Source organism: Anser cygnoides, chromosome 4 (assembly GCF_040182565.1).
Source record: "Anser cygnoides isolate HZ-2024a breed goose chromosome 4, Taihu_goose_T2T_genome, whole genome shotgun sequence".
Taxonomy (NCBI): domain Eukaryota; kingdom Metazoa; phylum Chordata; class Aves; order Anseriformes; family Anatidae; genus Anser; species Anser cygnoides.
This window is the reverse complement of record NC_089876.1, coordinates 40,990,417-41,003,332: the sequence shown is the minus strand read 5'-3', so window position 1 is coordinate 41,003,332 and position 12,916 is coordinate 40,990,417. Positions and strand designations below refer to the sequence as shown.

The 12,916-nt window shown below is 48.8% G+C and overlaps 1 protein-coding gene across 6 annotated transcripts in view; it reads left to right on the top strand.

The window, feature by feature from the left end:
- The window catches only part of MAML3 (mastermind like transcriptional coactivator 3), a 221,452-nt gene that overhangs the window by 204,614 nt on the left and 3,922 nt on the right, over positions 1-12,916 (top strand). For 5 of the 6 annotated variants that reach the window (XM_048074965.2, XM_048074968.2, XM_048074969.2 and 2 more), the window contains exons 3-4: positions 7,200-7,445; positions 9,530-9,617. In XM_048074965.2, coding sequence (XP_047930922.2) covers positions 7,200-7,445; positions 9,530-9,617 — 334 coding nt within the window. The remainder of the gene's footprint in view (positions 1-7,199; positions 7,446-9,529; positions 9,618-12,916) is intronic. The other variant, XM_048074966.2, reaches the window with a different exon arrangement.

The window sequence follows — 12,916 nt, the reverse complement described above, 5'->3', positions numbered from 1 at the left end:
AGCCCTCACTTCATCCAGGTCTCTATGGTGTGCCGTCTTCCTCCCACGAGGGTACGACGTGAACGAGGTAGGGGAGGGTGGTAGGAAAGGAGCAGTTGTGCTGTGCAGATTGCGCACTTGCAAAGCGAGCTGTGCCAGGAAATGCCGATAAAGATACCGCAGCGGTACCGCGAGCGCTAGGGACGTGGCACATGGACTCCCTGACCCCGTCTGTGCCAGGACAGAAGCCAGAGACAGAGTCACTGACAGGGCAGGGAAGGTGCCCACCGGCGTGCAGAGGCACAGCTACTTTGCGAAAGCCCCAAACCTTTGCGCTGAATTTTTCTGTGGATTTTTTATTTTGCCTTGGCAGAAGCAGCGATACGGGGCAATTGCAGCCTCGTACCAATTTCTGAGGTAAGTCGCCTTCTGCACATGGGAAGGAGAGCATATGGCCCAGTGTGTTTATTTCTCAGCCAGGATTCTTTCGGGCTTGGCAAATTACACGCTTCTCGCTGAGGATCAACACAAGTGCCAAGTTTGGTTTTTCTAAAAATGAAAGGGATTTTATTTATCGCAGCACAGAGGAAAGGATCTGAAAAACGCGAAAAATACCTTTTGTTTATCCTCAAACAAAACACCCAAGGGGAAATTGAACAAAAATTTCACTGAGAGTAAAAAAAAACAAAAAAAAAACCACCACACAAACCAAACCTCTGCAGCCACCCGCAGGAAATGTCAGTCAGACAGCCATGGTGCGGGCCCAGGCCATCAGAGGGAAAGGGATGGCCTGGTGTTTGCTGCTGGAGTATCTTTTCCTCATACCTGTGCTTTCCCCAGGCCCCACGTTTTCCCCTGTATGTGGTAGAAGTTTTTCTTTCTCTCACAGCATTTATTTTTATTGTCTTTTCCCCTCCGTTCCCCCTTTTCACTGGCCCCGTGTGACTGTTTATTTAAACCATTTGCCTGCTTTCATCTTCTGTTTTTCTTCTCTCCCCCTTCTCGGGGGCTCTCTCGCCACGATTATCCTTGCGCTTCACATTAGCTTTCCTCCCTTCCTCTGCCGTGTGGACTCAGAGGGGACATTGATTAAAACTACAACCTTTAGCACTGCCATTTCCAGCAGGCACCGGCCTCAGGGCCTCGTGCCTCTGCTGGCTCGGCCCTCACTTGGTGCTGCTGCTGGAGCACCTCGTGAAGGCCGGGGAAACATGCTGAGGGATCGGGGTCGGCTCCGGTGCCCCAGGGACATGGCAGTGCCTCTGGAGGGGCCTTTTTGTCCCTTTGAGAGCCTGTGGCTAGGCCTGTGGTGGAAGGCAGTGGGACAGGGTGTGGGAGCGCTCTCCCGTGGGCTGTTTTTCCAACTCTCTCCTCCTGCGTTTCGCCCCGTGAAGGCTGCCGCTGTCTGGCGGAGGGGCAGGGCGCTCTGCGAAATGCCATGATGGCACAGCTGCTCGCAGCGGGCTTTGAGGGGGGTAATTACAGCCTTCACCATACGCGGAAAATACCAGGTTGGGCGAGCTAGTGTGCCTCCAAACCCTTACCTCCTCTCCTCCCCATGTGCCGAGGGGCCGGCCCCATGGGCACGAGGGCCAGCTCGCAGGGCAGAGCGGGGTGCTCCGTCCCCACGGGCCTCACCCTCCTCAACAGCTCATCTTAACTTTGCACCGTGCAAATATTTTTCTATTTGTATACTTAATCCTCCCCCCTCCATTCTTTTTAAGAGATGTATATAAAGAGACTGTGCAGGGTTTGATTTGGACTGATTCTTCTTTTTTTTTTTCTAAAAATAAGGCCAATAAGAAATGTCAGTTAGGAGCAAACTAGTTATTTGAGGTAAACGAACACTTCTTCCTCAGCGCACAAACCCAAGCAATGTATCGCTGTGCTCTGTACCTTGGAGCCGGCCGGAGAGACCAAGGATAAACAAAACTGGAAAGCGGGGACGATTTCCCCTGCAAAGGGGAGAAAACACCAGGGCCGTTATTTGTGAAAGAGGAAATGAGCCCATTTTAATTACGCTGCTTGAAGTTTGGTAGCACTCCGCTGAAGTGCTGCATTTCTGAGTCCTGCCAGGATTTGCGGGATGCAGATACCGTTTTGGGGCAGAAGTCAGTGCTACCAGACAGCAGAGGTGGAGTGACAAGCCGCTCGGCCTTGCGTGCTGTGAGATCAACTCCGGACAGTCTTTAGCTCCTAAATGGTGTCAAGAAAACACTTGCTCATTTTCAAATCTTTTCTTATGTACTTTGTCCACAGAAGTAAAGAAATTAGTCCCTCTGATGAACCCACACAACCCCAGAAGTAACAGTCTGACAGATACTGTTTGTTCTGCGGGAAGAATAAACTGCATCGAAAAGATGGGGAGGAGATGCAGGGGAAGGGAGAGCAAAGGGAAACAAATTGGCTGCATGCAGAGGTTTAGCGTCAAACGTCAGAGGGATCTTGTTCGCTCAGATACTGTATGAAAGACCATGGCAACCGGGGGCCCAGAGAGAGGAGAGATTTGTAGCTGCTCCCCGGACTGGATGACAGAGGAAATAGGTGAAGCAATCCACCCTGCAAAGCCCGCTGGTGGATGCAGAGTCGTAAAACAGCCTAGCTGTCCCTTCATCCTGTACACTGGCTCATTCAAGGCAAAAAAAAAAAAAAAAGAGTCTGAAGTGAATGGATTTGTAACTCAGTCAGACGGTACCATTCTGCTGAAGGTGGCTTTGCTGTGGGCAGCCAGATTTAGAGAGAGGGATTAAGATCCCTGCTGGACACAGTAAGTAGCAACATTACAAGGAGTTTATGGGAAATGTTTTTAGGGGAATACAGGAGGGCGTGTTTATGTCACTCTGAAAGCACCAGGTGAGATTATGTTTCACTATGCATGGAAATGCAGTAATATTTTTGATCCCGGTAATAGATTGGTGCCCCCCTTTTTTTACACCTCGAGTGCTGTGTTCAGCTTTGGGCCCCTCACTACAAGAAGGACATCGAGGCCCTGGAACGTGCCCAGAGAAGGGCTACGAAGCTGGTGAAGGGCCTGGAACAGACATCCTGTGAGGAGCGGCCGAGGGCACTGGGGTTGGTTAGTCTGGAGAAGAGGAGGCTCAGGGGAGACCTTACTGCTCTCTGCAACTGCCTGATGGGAAGGTGTGGGGAGCTGGGGGTCGGCCTCTTCTCACAGGTAACTAGTGATAGGACTAGAGGGAATGGCCTCAACTTGTGCCAGGGGAGGTTCAGGCTGGAAATGCGGAGACATTTCTTCTCAGAAAGAGCAGTCAGGCACTGGGACGGGTTGCCCAGGGAGGTGGTGGCATCACCGTCCCTGGGGATGTTCAAGGAAAGGTTGGACGTGGTGCTTAGGGACATGGTTTAGTGGGTGACATTGGTGGTAGGGGGATGGTTGGACCTGATGATCTTGGAGGTGTCTTCCAACCCTATCGATTCTGTGATTCTACATCTGTAGATGTACTTACGCACAAGCCGTAACGAGAGCCCCGCGAGGAAGGAGCAGTGACTGCCAGGGTGGCACCAGCGCGCTGCAGCAGTGCCAGCTGCCTCTGCGGTGCCAGGGAGCAGCAGCTCAGAGCTGCACAGAGGTGAGGTCAGGTAGCTCTGCGGTGTCTCGTACGTCACAGGCCAGTTGGCTGCACCACTAAGTTGCGTTTATCCAGAAAGGCTGTCATCTTTGAAGACATCAGAGAGTGGAGATCTGCCATTTCTGGTGGGTAATGAAATCATGGTGTAAAAATGTGATTCTTCTTTCTGATTTGAATCTGTCTTTGGCTTCCAGCCCTTGTATCTGGCTTTGCCTTCTTCACTAGATAAAAGAACTCTTTAAAGGATTTCTTCCCTCGTGAAGGTATTTTTATATGCCATGGTCAAAGCGTCTCTCAGTTTTCTTTGAGGTAAGCTAAATGATTGAGCTCTTTAAGTCTCTCACTGGAAGATACTTTCTGCCTCAAATCATTTTTGTCTTCTTTTTCTGCTCTGGCTCTAAAATGTAGGTGCCTGACTGTACACATTTTTCTAGTATCGTTCTACTAATGCAGTATGCAGGGTAAGCCACCTCCTGGCTTCTGTTTGCTCTTCTGCTCTTTGTATATTCAGGGATTGCATTATTTCACATACCACAGAATGGCACAGCGAGCTCATGTCCGATTGTGTGTTTTGCATGTTAAGATGCCACTTTAAAGTCCTTGTTTTTTGGAGAACACCTTGTCCCTCGAGGTGGCATACCCACTCCTGTTGATTTCTGGTCCCTGGGGTCCCACTCTGCTCCCTGCGCCTCCAGCAGAAGTGGTGTGAGCTGGCAATGTCTGAGGGCTGGAGGGCATCATCTGGCGGTCCTTCTGCTGGTCCTGGCAGAAAACGGTGTGACCGCTTTTAGCTGTGGTTGGGGGAGAATGGATGTCATGCAGAAGGAGCAAATTGCTGAATGATAAGGAAGAGGCACGTGTAAGATTTGAGACAAAGAGGAAAATACTTTTTTTCCCTCCCCTTTGTCCCCTTTTTGAGGTCACTTGCGTTTGGTGTGCGTAACTGTACACACACACCACCCTGAACTCTGAGGAGGACCCCTCACTCTGGCAGATCCTTAGAAATAATGTGGGCAGAGGTGCTGATGAAGCAGCTAGGTCCCTACAGAAGTTCTGCTTACTGGGTGCTCTACAGCTACGAAAACCTGCCCAGACGTGTCATGCAGACCAGTTGGAAATTCTGCCTCTTTCTTGGCTCCACGAATGGAAGCTCGACTCTTTCTAAATCCGGTCTTACTCCCAGGTGCAGAGCACTCGATCCTGTCCCTGGGCTGTGTTGGAAGGGGTTCGCCGAGACTGCGGGGAGCACGGGGATCCCTGCGGGTTTGGAACCAGGCACGGCCACCACGCAGCAGCAGTGCCCGCTGCAGAGGTGCTCTTGGTAAGGAGCTCTGCTCCTGGACACAAGGGAGCGTTTTCCTGCTGGCAGGGGCTTTCTGCCCGGGCTGCACTCCTGTTTTGGGGACACACAACCCAGGGCTGCTGCCGGTGATGTCAGTGGGGCCTTTCATCATTGTTTGGGAAGAGCTTTGGCCAAAAAAAATGGAAAGGAGCAGAAATATTCCGGGCAGGAGGGTGGTGTTCTGGCTTGATGAAGAACGCCTGGCCTTAAATCTGTTATTAAAACTGGAAACAGGAAGCTTTTGCTGTGCATAGGCAAACTCTTGTACCCAGAAATGGCTGAACGCGCCGCTCTGGAAGTAACACCTCCGTGCTAATCTTCATATTTCCTCCAGCTGCTGCACGGCGCGCGGGTTCGTGTCAGCTGGCGGGGCTTCCTTCGGGGCTTTCTTCCCTTTCCGACCCGGGAGCTAACAGCGTGTGGCGTAACGCCATGCAGGACCGAGCTGCGGCGGTATCGCGGGATGAGTTTGTGCCTGCGCTGTTTCCACGTGTGTGCACAGCAAGCCAGGACACAAGTTCTGCAGTAAGGCTCTTTCGAGGCAGATTCAGCCGGGTTTGGGGCTGCAGCCCCGGTGGCAGCTGAGCACGGAGGCTTGGGGGAGCCCCTGCGGGTGCCACCTCCGGCTCCCGAACCGCCCCCCCCCGGTTCCTTTCCCTTGTAGTAGCTGCAGCAGAGGTTCCATTACTTGGCAGCGCGGCCTCGCTGCTGTCTATAAATGGAAGCAGTTGGCCGGTCTCCCAGTATAACACAAGATAGTCCTGTGCAGCGGTTATGCAATCCCCAGCCTGATGACTTCATCAGGAGCCGGGGGGGGACGGGGGTAGGAAGGATCCTCAGCGGGCAGCCTGCGGGTGGTGCGCGTCCCCCGGGGCCCGTGGCGGGGTGAGGGCAGCGGGGGGAGCGTCGGGGCCACGAGCCCACCAAGTGTGGTGTGAGGAGGGAAAGGGGGGAGATGTGGGAAGACTGTTGGGGTGGGGAGGAAACTTTCAGACCGGGGGACGCGTATGTTGGGAAGGCAAAGCAGCCGAATACTGGAGAGCTGCCTCTCAGCGGGGAGCCCTTCGGGAATTAGCGGCGCGAAGTAGAGATGCGGACAAATTGTATTTTCTTGTTATTACCTCAAAAGGGTCCTTGAAAACCTGACCTTGGCGCGGAAAGGCTGATCCTCATTTCCCAGGCCGCGCTCCATTTTAACCCTTCCGCTGGCTGGGCTGGGTGGCACAGGGCACAAGATGACTTCACGCAGCTGTGGCGCACCTCAGGCCCGCAGCCGGGCAGAAGAGCCCGCCCTGGCCCCGGGACTGCCTCCCACAGCGGGTCCCGCACTGGTGCAGGCCCTTTTCGTCCCATCCCCATCCCCATCCCATGCGGTGGGTGCTTAACGAGCAGCCACCCCCAGGGGACAATTAGCGAGGCCGGCCCCGCTGGCTCCGTGCCGAGCCGAGCCGTGCTGCCCCGGTCCGGCAGCGGCCCCTGGCGGCGGGCCGAGCCGAGCCGAGCCGAGCCGTGCCGGGCGGCAGCACGGGGAGATGCCGGGGAAACGCGGGCTGGGGGAGGAAGATCGGAAAGAGAGGGCTTCCGCAGTGACTCTGGCTTTCTCTGCTCCCTTTTGTTTTCCTTTCCCAGCCCTAAGAGGCAGCGCACCGCCCTGGGAGCGCGAAGAGAAAGCAGGGGGGGGTTAGGAGAAGGTACCTGTGGCATCACAGGTGCTCGTGTCCTTCCTTCCAGTGACAAGCTTTTGGTCCTTAGCTGGGGGGTGGAAATCTTAAATAAACACGTTGTGTGGGTGAATCCTGAGATTCTGGTGCAATATAGGGGGAATTAGGGCTGTTCGCTGTGCCTGCCTACAACCTCAGCTCCTGAACCCGGAGGCCTTCATGGCAGTGTCAGTGTGGGAAAAGGGAAGGAAGTGGAAAGGGAGAGAAATGAGGTTTATTATCCCCATGATGATGGAGGAAAACCCTGGAAAAACATCTCTCGCAAGTTATTTACCCTGAGTGAAAATAAACCTAGTGCCCAATTCTGGTATCTTATTATTAGTAAATTGTCAAGTGCTCTTGCTTTATCCGAGGGGCCTTTGAACTCTGGGTTACGACGTGAGAGCAGAGGAACCTGCCACCTGCAGCAGGCAGCGTGTGGCACTGCCACAGGCCACAAGCAAGGACTCTTACTTTCTTCCAGCTCCAGTCCTCGCCCACAGACTCAAGGCATATTGTTAATCAACCATAATTTCCCCAGCCCGTGAGCGCCCTCAGTAACGAGGCCTTCTCTCTCTGTTTGTGCAGGAGCAGCACCAAGTGGGATTGTCTCGGAGCACAGCACTTATGCAGCCTTCAGTCCCACCGGGCTCCAGCAGCGTGGTCACAGGCACGAGCTCTGGGGGTCCCTTCCTGGGAAACCAACCGCAAGCAGCCATCATGAAGCAGATGCTGATTGAGCAGAGAGCCCAGCTCCATGTGATAGAGCAGCAGAAACAACAGTTTCTCAGAGAGCAGAGGCAGCAGCAGCAGCAGCAGATCCTAGCAGAGCAGGTACAACATCTGTTTGTCTCGAGCTCTGCAGCACATGCTGGTATGAGGGCATGAGCACTACAGTACAGTACAGCACCAGCCCTTCCTTTTACATTCAGTAATTCTCTCTCGGTGGCTTACATCATGTTTTTTTCAGCAGTGGTTATCAAAGAAGAGGCATCTGCCTCAGTCCTGCCATGACCTTGGCAAATATTATGCCTTTTCCCAGCAGTGGACATGGCAATTGCATGAGGTTTTAGACACTGGGAAAGCTAGCTCTTAACCTGCTATCTCATGATGTGTTTAGGCTGGCAGAAGCAGGCTCTGGTACAGTGACAGTTGCTGGTGCTCTCCCCTGCTACATCAAACTGTGGTCTTGCACTGTCAAAAGCAATGTACAGCTGTGCAGCGATCTGGGACAACGAACTGGTGGGAGTAAAAAGTAACCTACCAAAAAAAAATTACTCAGATCGATTACATGTCAATTCCTTAGTCTGGTTAGTCATACAAACAGCACAAGCAATCGTGTTAGTGTGAGGGAGAGGCAGAATCAAGGTGGAAACTGGGGGCTGAAGTGGAAAAACAGTGCACCCACCTCTGGCAGTGGCAGCGTAAAACTGCTGCACTGCCTGCCACCCAGCTCCTGGAGCTCCCAGACTCTCGGATGTTAAATTACCCCGCCTGAATGGTAACATCTTATGCGCGTTTAACTCAGCTGCAGTTTAAAAGCAACCCAGGAGAAAGTCAGTGGAAAGTCACGCTGTTCAGTCACTGTAAGCTCATACCTAAGTTTGAACTTGCAGTCCCCTAGCGTTACCTAGAAAGTGTTCTGATAGGTCAGTTGCTGCTTTAAGCTCAGCAGCATCTCTCTTGCTCAGGGATATTTCCAGCTTAAGACCCGGGCTCTGCTGTAATTGGAGTTAGAAGTTGCACATGTTGTATAACTGTAGAAGTACTGATAGTCTTCCCCTCGTTGCATGGTCCATATGAGAAAGAGAAAAATTCTCCCCCAGTGAACAGGAAGGATGCTCCTAGAAATATTCAGGTTGAAGATGCATGAATTGGTTCAGGGGTGAACAAATGCAGAGTGAGGATGCAGTAATGATCCCCCCCACATGGATCGGGCCAATTCAGGTGCACGCATCCAAGAGCCAGCCACTGAGAAGTCTAAAAGTCAGTCCTTAAGCTCTTGGCATTTATGTGTGTGCCCAATGAGATTTTCTTTATCTTTTTGATCATTTGTAGCACATGTTTATGAGCACAGGGATTAGTACTTGCTTCTTTCCCATCTTTGCCATTCTCTTACCTTTGTTACTCAGCTTTGGTTTTGAACAAAGCGTTTGTACAGCTTTAGATGAAGCAAAAAGATACGCCATTCTAGTAACTGCTTAGTCAAGTATACTCTAGGCTTTGAAAGCTCTGAAAGCTCTGTTTTTATAAACAGCCCTTAATTCTGTTTTAGATGCATGAGTATTCATAGAAAATAACCCCAGAGGACCAGTGTGATCTGGATCAAGGGATGGAGGCATTTTGCAATTGCCAGCTCCCCAAATATCATTCACTAAAATTCAAGAAGAAATGTGCCTTAGTAGCCATTTCTGTTGTGGCTAGGTAATGGTCATAGAACATGGTTCTCAGATCAGGATGCAGTATTCCTTGCAGCTGAGTGCAGGTGGACTGCAGTCTGGTGCCAGGAATAAATACATCGAGACCTTGTCAGGGCTGGGGAAAGGAAGAGGTGTGTGGATACAGCTGCAGTTGGACCTAGGTGAGCAAAGATATCTCATATCCCTCCCCCTCTTTTCAGCCTGAAGACAGTCAGTCCTATTTGCACTTCAGAGGTCAAGATGAAGTGCTTGTAAGCAAGGAGAGTTGATGTTAGCCTCAGTGCTTATTCCCTTCTGAACCAGAAGGAGTCCATGTGCTGAGCAGCCCAAGTACTCTCAGGAGCGCTCTTCAGTTGACTCTGCTTGTCTCCAGAACAGCTTGCTAGATAAGAAACACTGCAGTTCTGCTGCAGTACTCTTGTCACCAGCCCCTTTCCAGCTCTCTAATTAATTAATCATCTTTTCCTCTTCTGCTTTCTTTCCCTCGTTCATTTTCAGCAGTTGCAGCAGCAGTCACATTTGCCTCGGCAGCACCTGCAGCAACAGCGGAGCCCGTATCCGGTGCAACAGGTCAATCAGTTCCAAGGTAAAAGTCACACTCTTTTTCCTAGATTGGAGACAAAGTATGTCCCTGCAGCGGGCATTTGAAAGTTCATGTGTTTTGTGAGGACAAGGGGTTAAGCAGTGTGCCAGAACAGGAAGGCGGGCTGTTGCACACTTGCGCATACTGCATATTTTACAAAAGGGAAATGACCAGTTTTGAATATTTAGTTATGTTTCTAATTTCCTTTCTGCTCCACTCAGCAAAAGCTGCATTTTTTATTTGACATTAGTTTTGTCTCCTTGATTTCTGTATTCTATGGATTCATCTTGTTTGACTTCATTCATCCTACATTTTTTTTCAGCTATTGTCTCTCCCTGTATCCTGGTTTTACTCCTCCTCATTTCCCACTTTGTTTATTTTGATGAGCAGGGACTTTCAGAGAGGTCATCTTTATCTAGAGAATGACCAAAAAGAAATGTCTGATAAACGTCAGGTGTGGAAAATACAGAGACATATCTGAGATGAAAATGGAGATTTTTGTAGTGAACACAGAAGCAAGTATTATTTCAGTGTGCTCACAAGTAATTGAAGGATGCAAGGACAATCGTTTTGGTTTAGGGAAAAAAAAAAAAACTTAATTCTTAGCTTCTTAAGTGCAAAACATCAGCTGAATGTCTTCACTAACCATGGATTCTAAATAGACATGCAAGTAACATGTTCAGTGCTGTGTGTTCATGACAGTTTCACTTAACTGCAACAGAAAACACGGGAGGCAAGCATATTGCAGTTCTAGTATTCAGGAAGTGAACAGGCAGCCAAATCCTCTGCTGATATATAACAGGGTGGCTCTTTCTAATTGCCTTCTGATTCTTGCCTTTGGCACCATAAATTCTATATGAAATGATTTTTTTTTCCCCAATAATTAATTTGCAAAATCAAAGTGTATGTGTGTGCACCGTCATGCATTATTTGAGAAGCATATGTAACATCTTTCTATACTAATGCTTCTTTGAAACCTTGCCTTCATATGTATTATTTAAAAGAAATGCAGAAGGGAGTTTAGGCTAATGTGTGACAGAGCAAGGAATTCATTTTCATAAATGAACTCATTTAAATACAAATATTTCACTATTTTTTCTGTTTAGTCACAAGAACGTAATCCAGTGCAGTAGGTTATGTGTGAGACCAGAAGGTGGCCCAAAATCTTAAAATCCATTGCATCTCTCTTTTAACTGCTTCTTGTGTGAACTCCTGCCTCTTACGCAGAGCACAGCAGTATAACGTGAACCACCTGCTGGTAGTGAGTCCTTTGGAGGTTTTCAACACCAATTTCAATTCAAAAATAGCCAGAGAGGCATTAAATACATTTTTACCATTATCTGTACACTTCGGCACTTGATGGAACCACTGTAAAAAGAGACATCTCCTAATCATGGAGGAAGGAGGTGATCTAAATTTAAAAGAAATCAAGGGGACCCCAGTGCCAATCATTAAAAAAACAGTTTACCTGTAGCATAGATAAAGTAAAAGCTGCCAATGCATTTGCCCTGTGCAAGTGAGATCAAGATGGACTCTCTTCATGCTAAACAAGGTTTGTTTATCTGTATGTTGGAGAGTTGAGCTAACAACATCCTCCAGAAGCTTGTACTGCTGCAAGAAAAAGGAGGTGTAGCCATCCACTGCGTGACGTGTGCGAAACTATGGGAATGACACTTCCTTTCTTTGTACCCATTTCTCAGTGTAACCCAGCCAACATAAATAGCAGGGCCTAGTATTCTCTGCTCTCCACAGACATTCAGGTATATTGTCTGCTACAGCAGGTAGGGGCTGATTTGAGAGCATCCTGATTTTTTGTACAGTTTATGACTCTTACAGCAACTTTTTTACATCTACGTTTTGCATGTACTAATATTTGAGCCGGGAGTAATTGTGTGCATCATGCTGTTGGAGTATACCTGCAGAGTATTTTATTTAGTTCAGTATGGTATTGACTCAAAACCACAATGAACCCATGGCATCATCAGAGCTCCGGTAATTGTTTTTAAATAAAGGTAGTAAATACAGAAGCATATTGGCTTCCCAGAAATCGATAGCTTCCCTCACCCCTCAAAGGAAGACACAAGCATGGTTCAGTTATCTGCCATGGTGTGGAATTTAACAAGGTTAGGATTTTCTGGTTTCCCATCACTGGCTGAAGGTGGACTAAAATGTGCTTATAATATCGATTCACTAATATACTTTCCCTGCTTTAAATGTCCACAAAAAACAATTTTTCTTCTTTCCATAGATTTAATCAGTAACAGTGATATAGAAAATCCATTCATTTATGCCTCCTGAGCTATTAAAAAATTGATTGGCCTTCTGAGTCTGACATTTCCATTTTCAAGGCTTACTTCTGAAAGACAATGGATATATTTAAAAGAGAGCTTCAAACAGTTAACTGAAGTTCAGCTGTTCTGCTTCCATTGAAGGCCAATGGAAGTTTTCGCATTTGCTCAGTAGAAGCTGATTTAGGTTTATCTGAAGAAGACTGAGTGCTACCAAATGACAGCGTGCATGCAACTTTCGAAAGTCTTAGGGACTAATTTTTGCACAGAGGAGTGTGCGTGTTGTCACTCACCCTGAGGAAAAGAAAAACACCATGAAAAAGGAAAGACTCATATTTACTTTTGAAAGGGAATTTCTACGCCTAGGTCAATCCAAAAAAAAATAAATTTTTGGTCACAGTAAAGTAGCAGAAAGACAGGCCTATTTTACCCCTTCAGCACCAGTGTCTGTATAGTTTAGGTACCTGAGCAGCTTATTATCAGGGGAGCAACCATGGCTGTAGTCACGTATCACATATGGAATCACGTTGCCTTGATTCTTCTAGAATTCAAAGCCATGAACCCCTTTGGGTACGAATCCCAAAACAGTCATAACTGAGAATTACTCAGTGAGTAAATCATTGGCTTTTTGACCTTGCCAGCCTTACGGGGAATTAGGCTGCCGGTCCGTATCGACAGTACTCTCTGCTGAGCAGCATCCCACTTAACACACTGAATACATGACACCATCATAGGGAAGCACTCAAGCTGTGTTGCCTCTCACTTCCAAGGAGAAGGGACTTGGTAGGTCAGCACTGAGGCTGCAGCGACACTGATGCAGAGAACACGTAATCTCCAAAATGCAGCTAACATTAGGCGGCAAGTATGTCTCCCAAGGACAGTTAACCTAGTTCTCTCCTAACCTTCACATGAAACAATATTCGCTCCAAAAGCACAGCAACCTGAAATGCTACTGTGATGCAGGAGGCTCCTACAGATTCTCTGTTATGCAAAGGCATGTTGATTCGTGTCAGA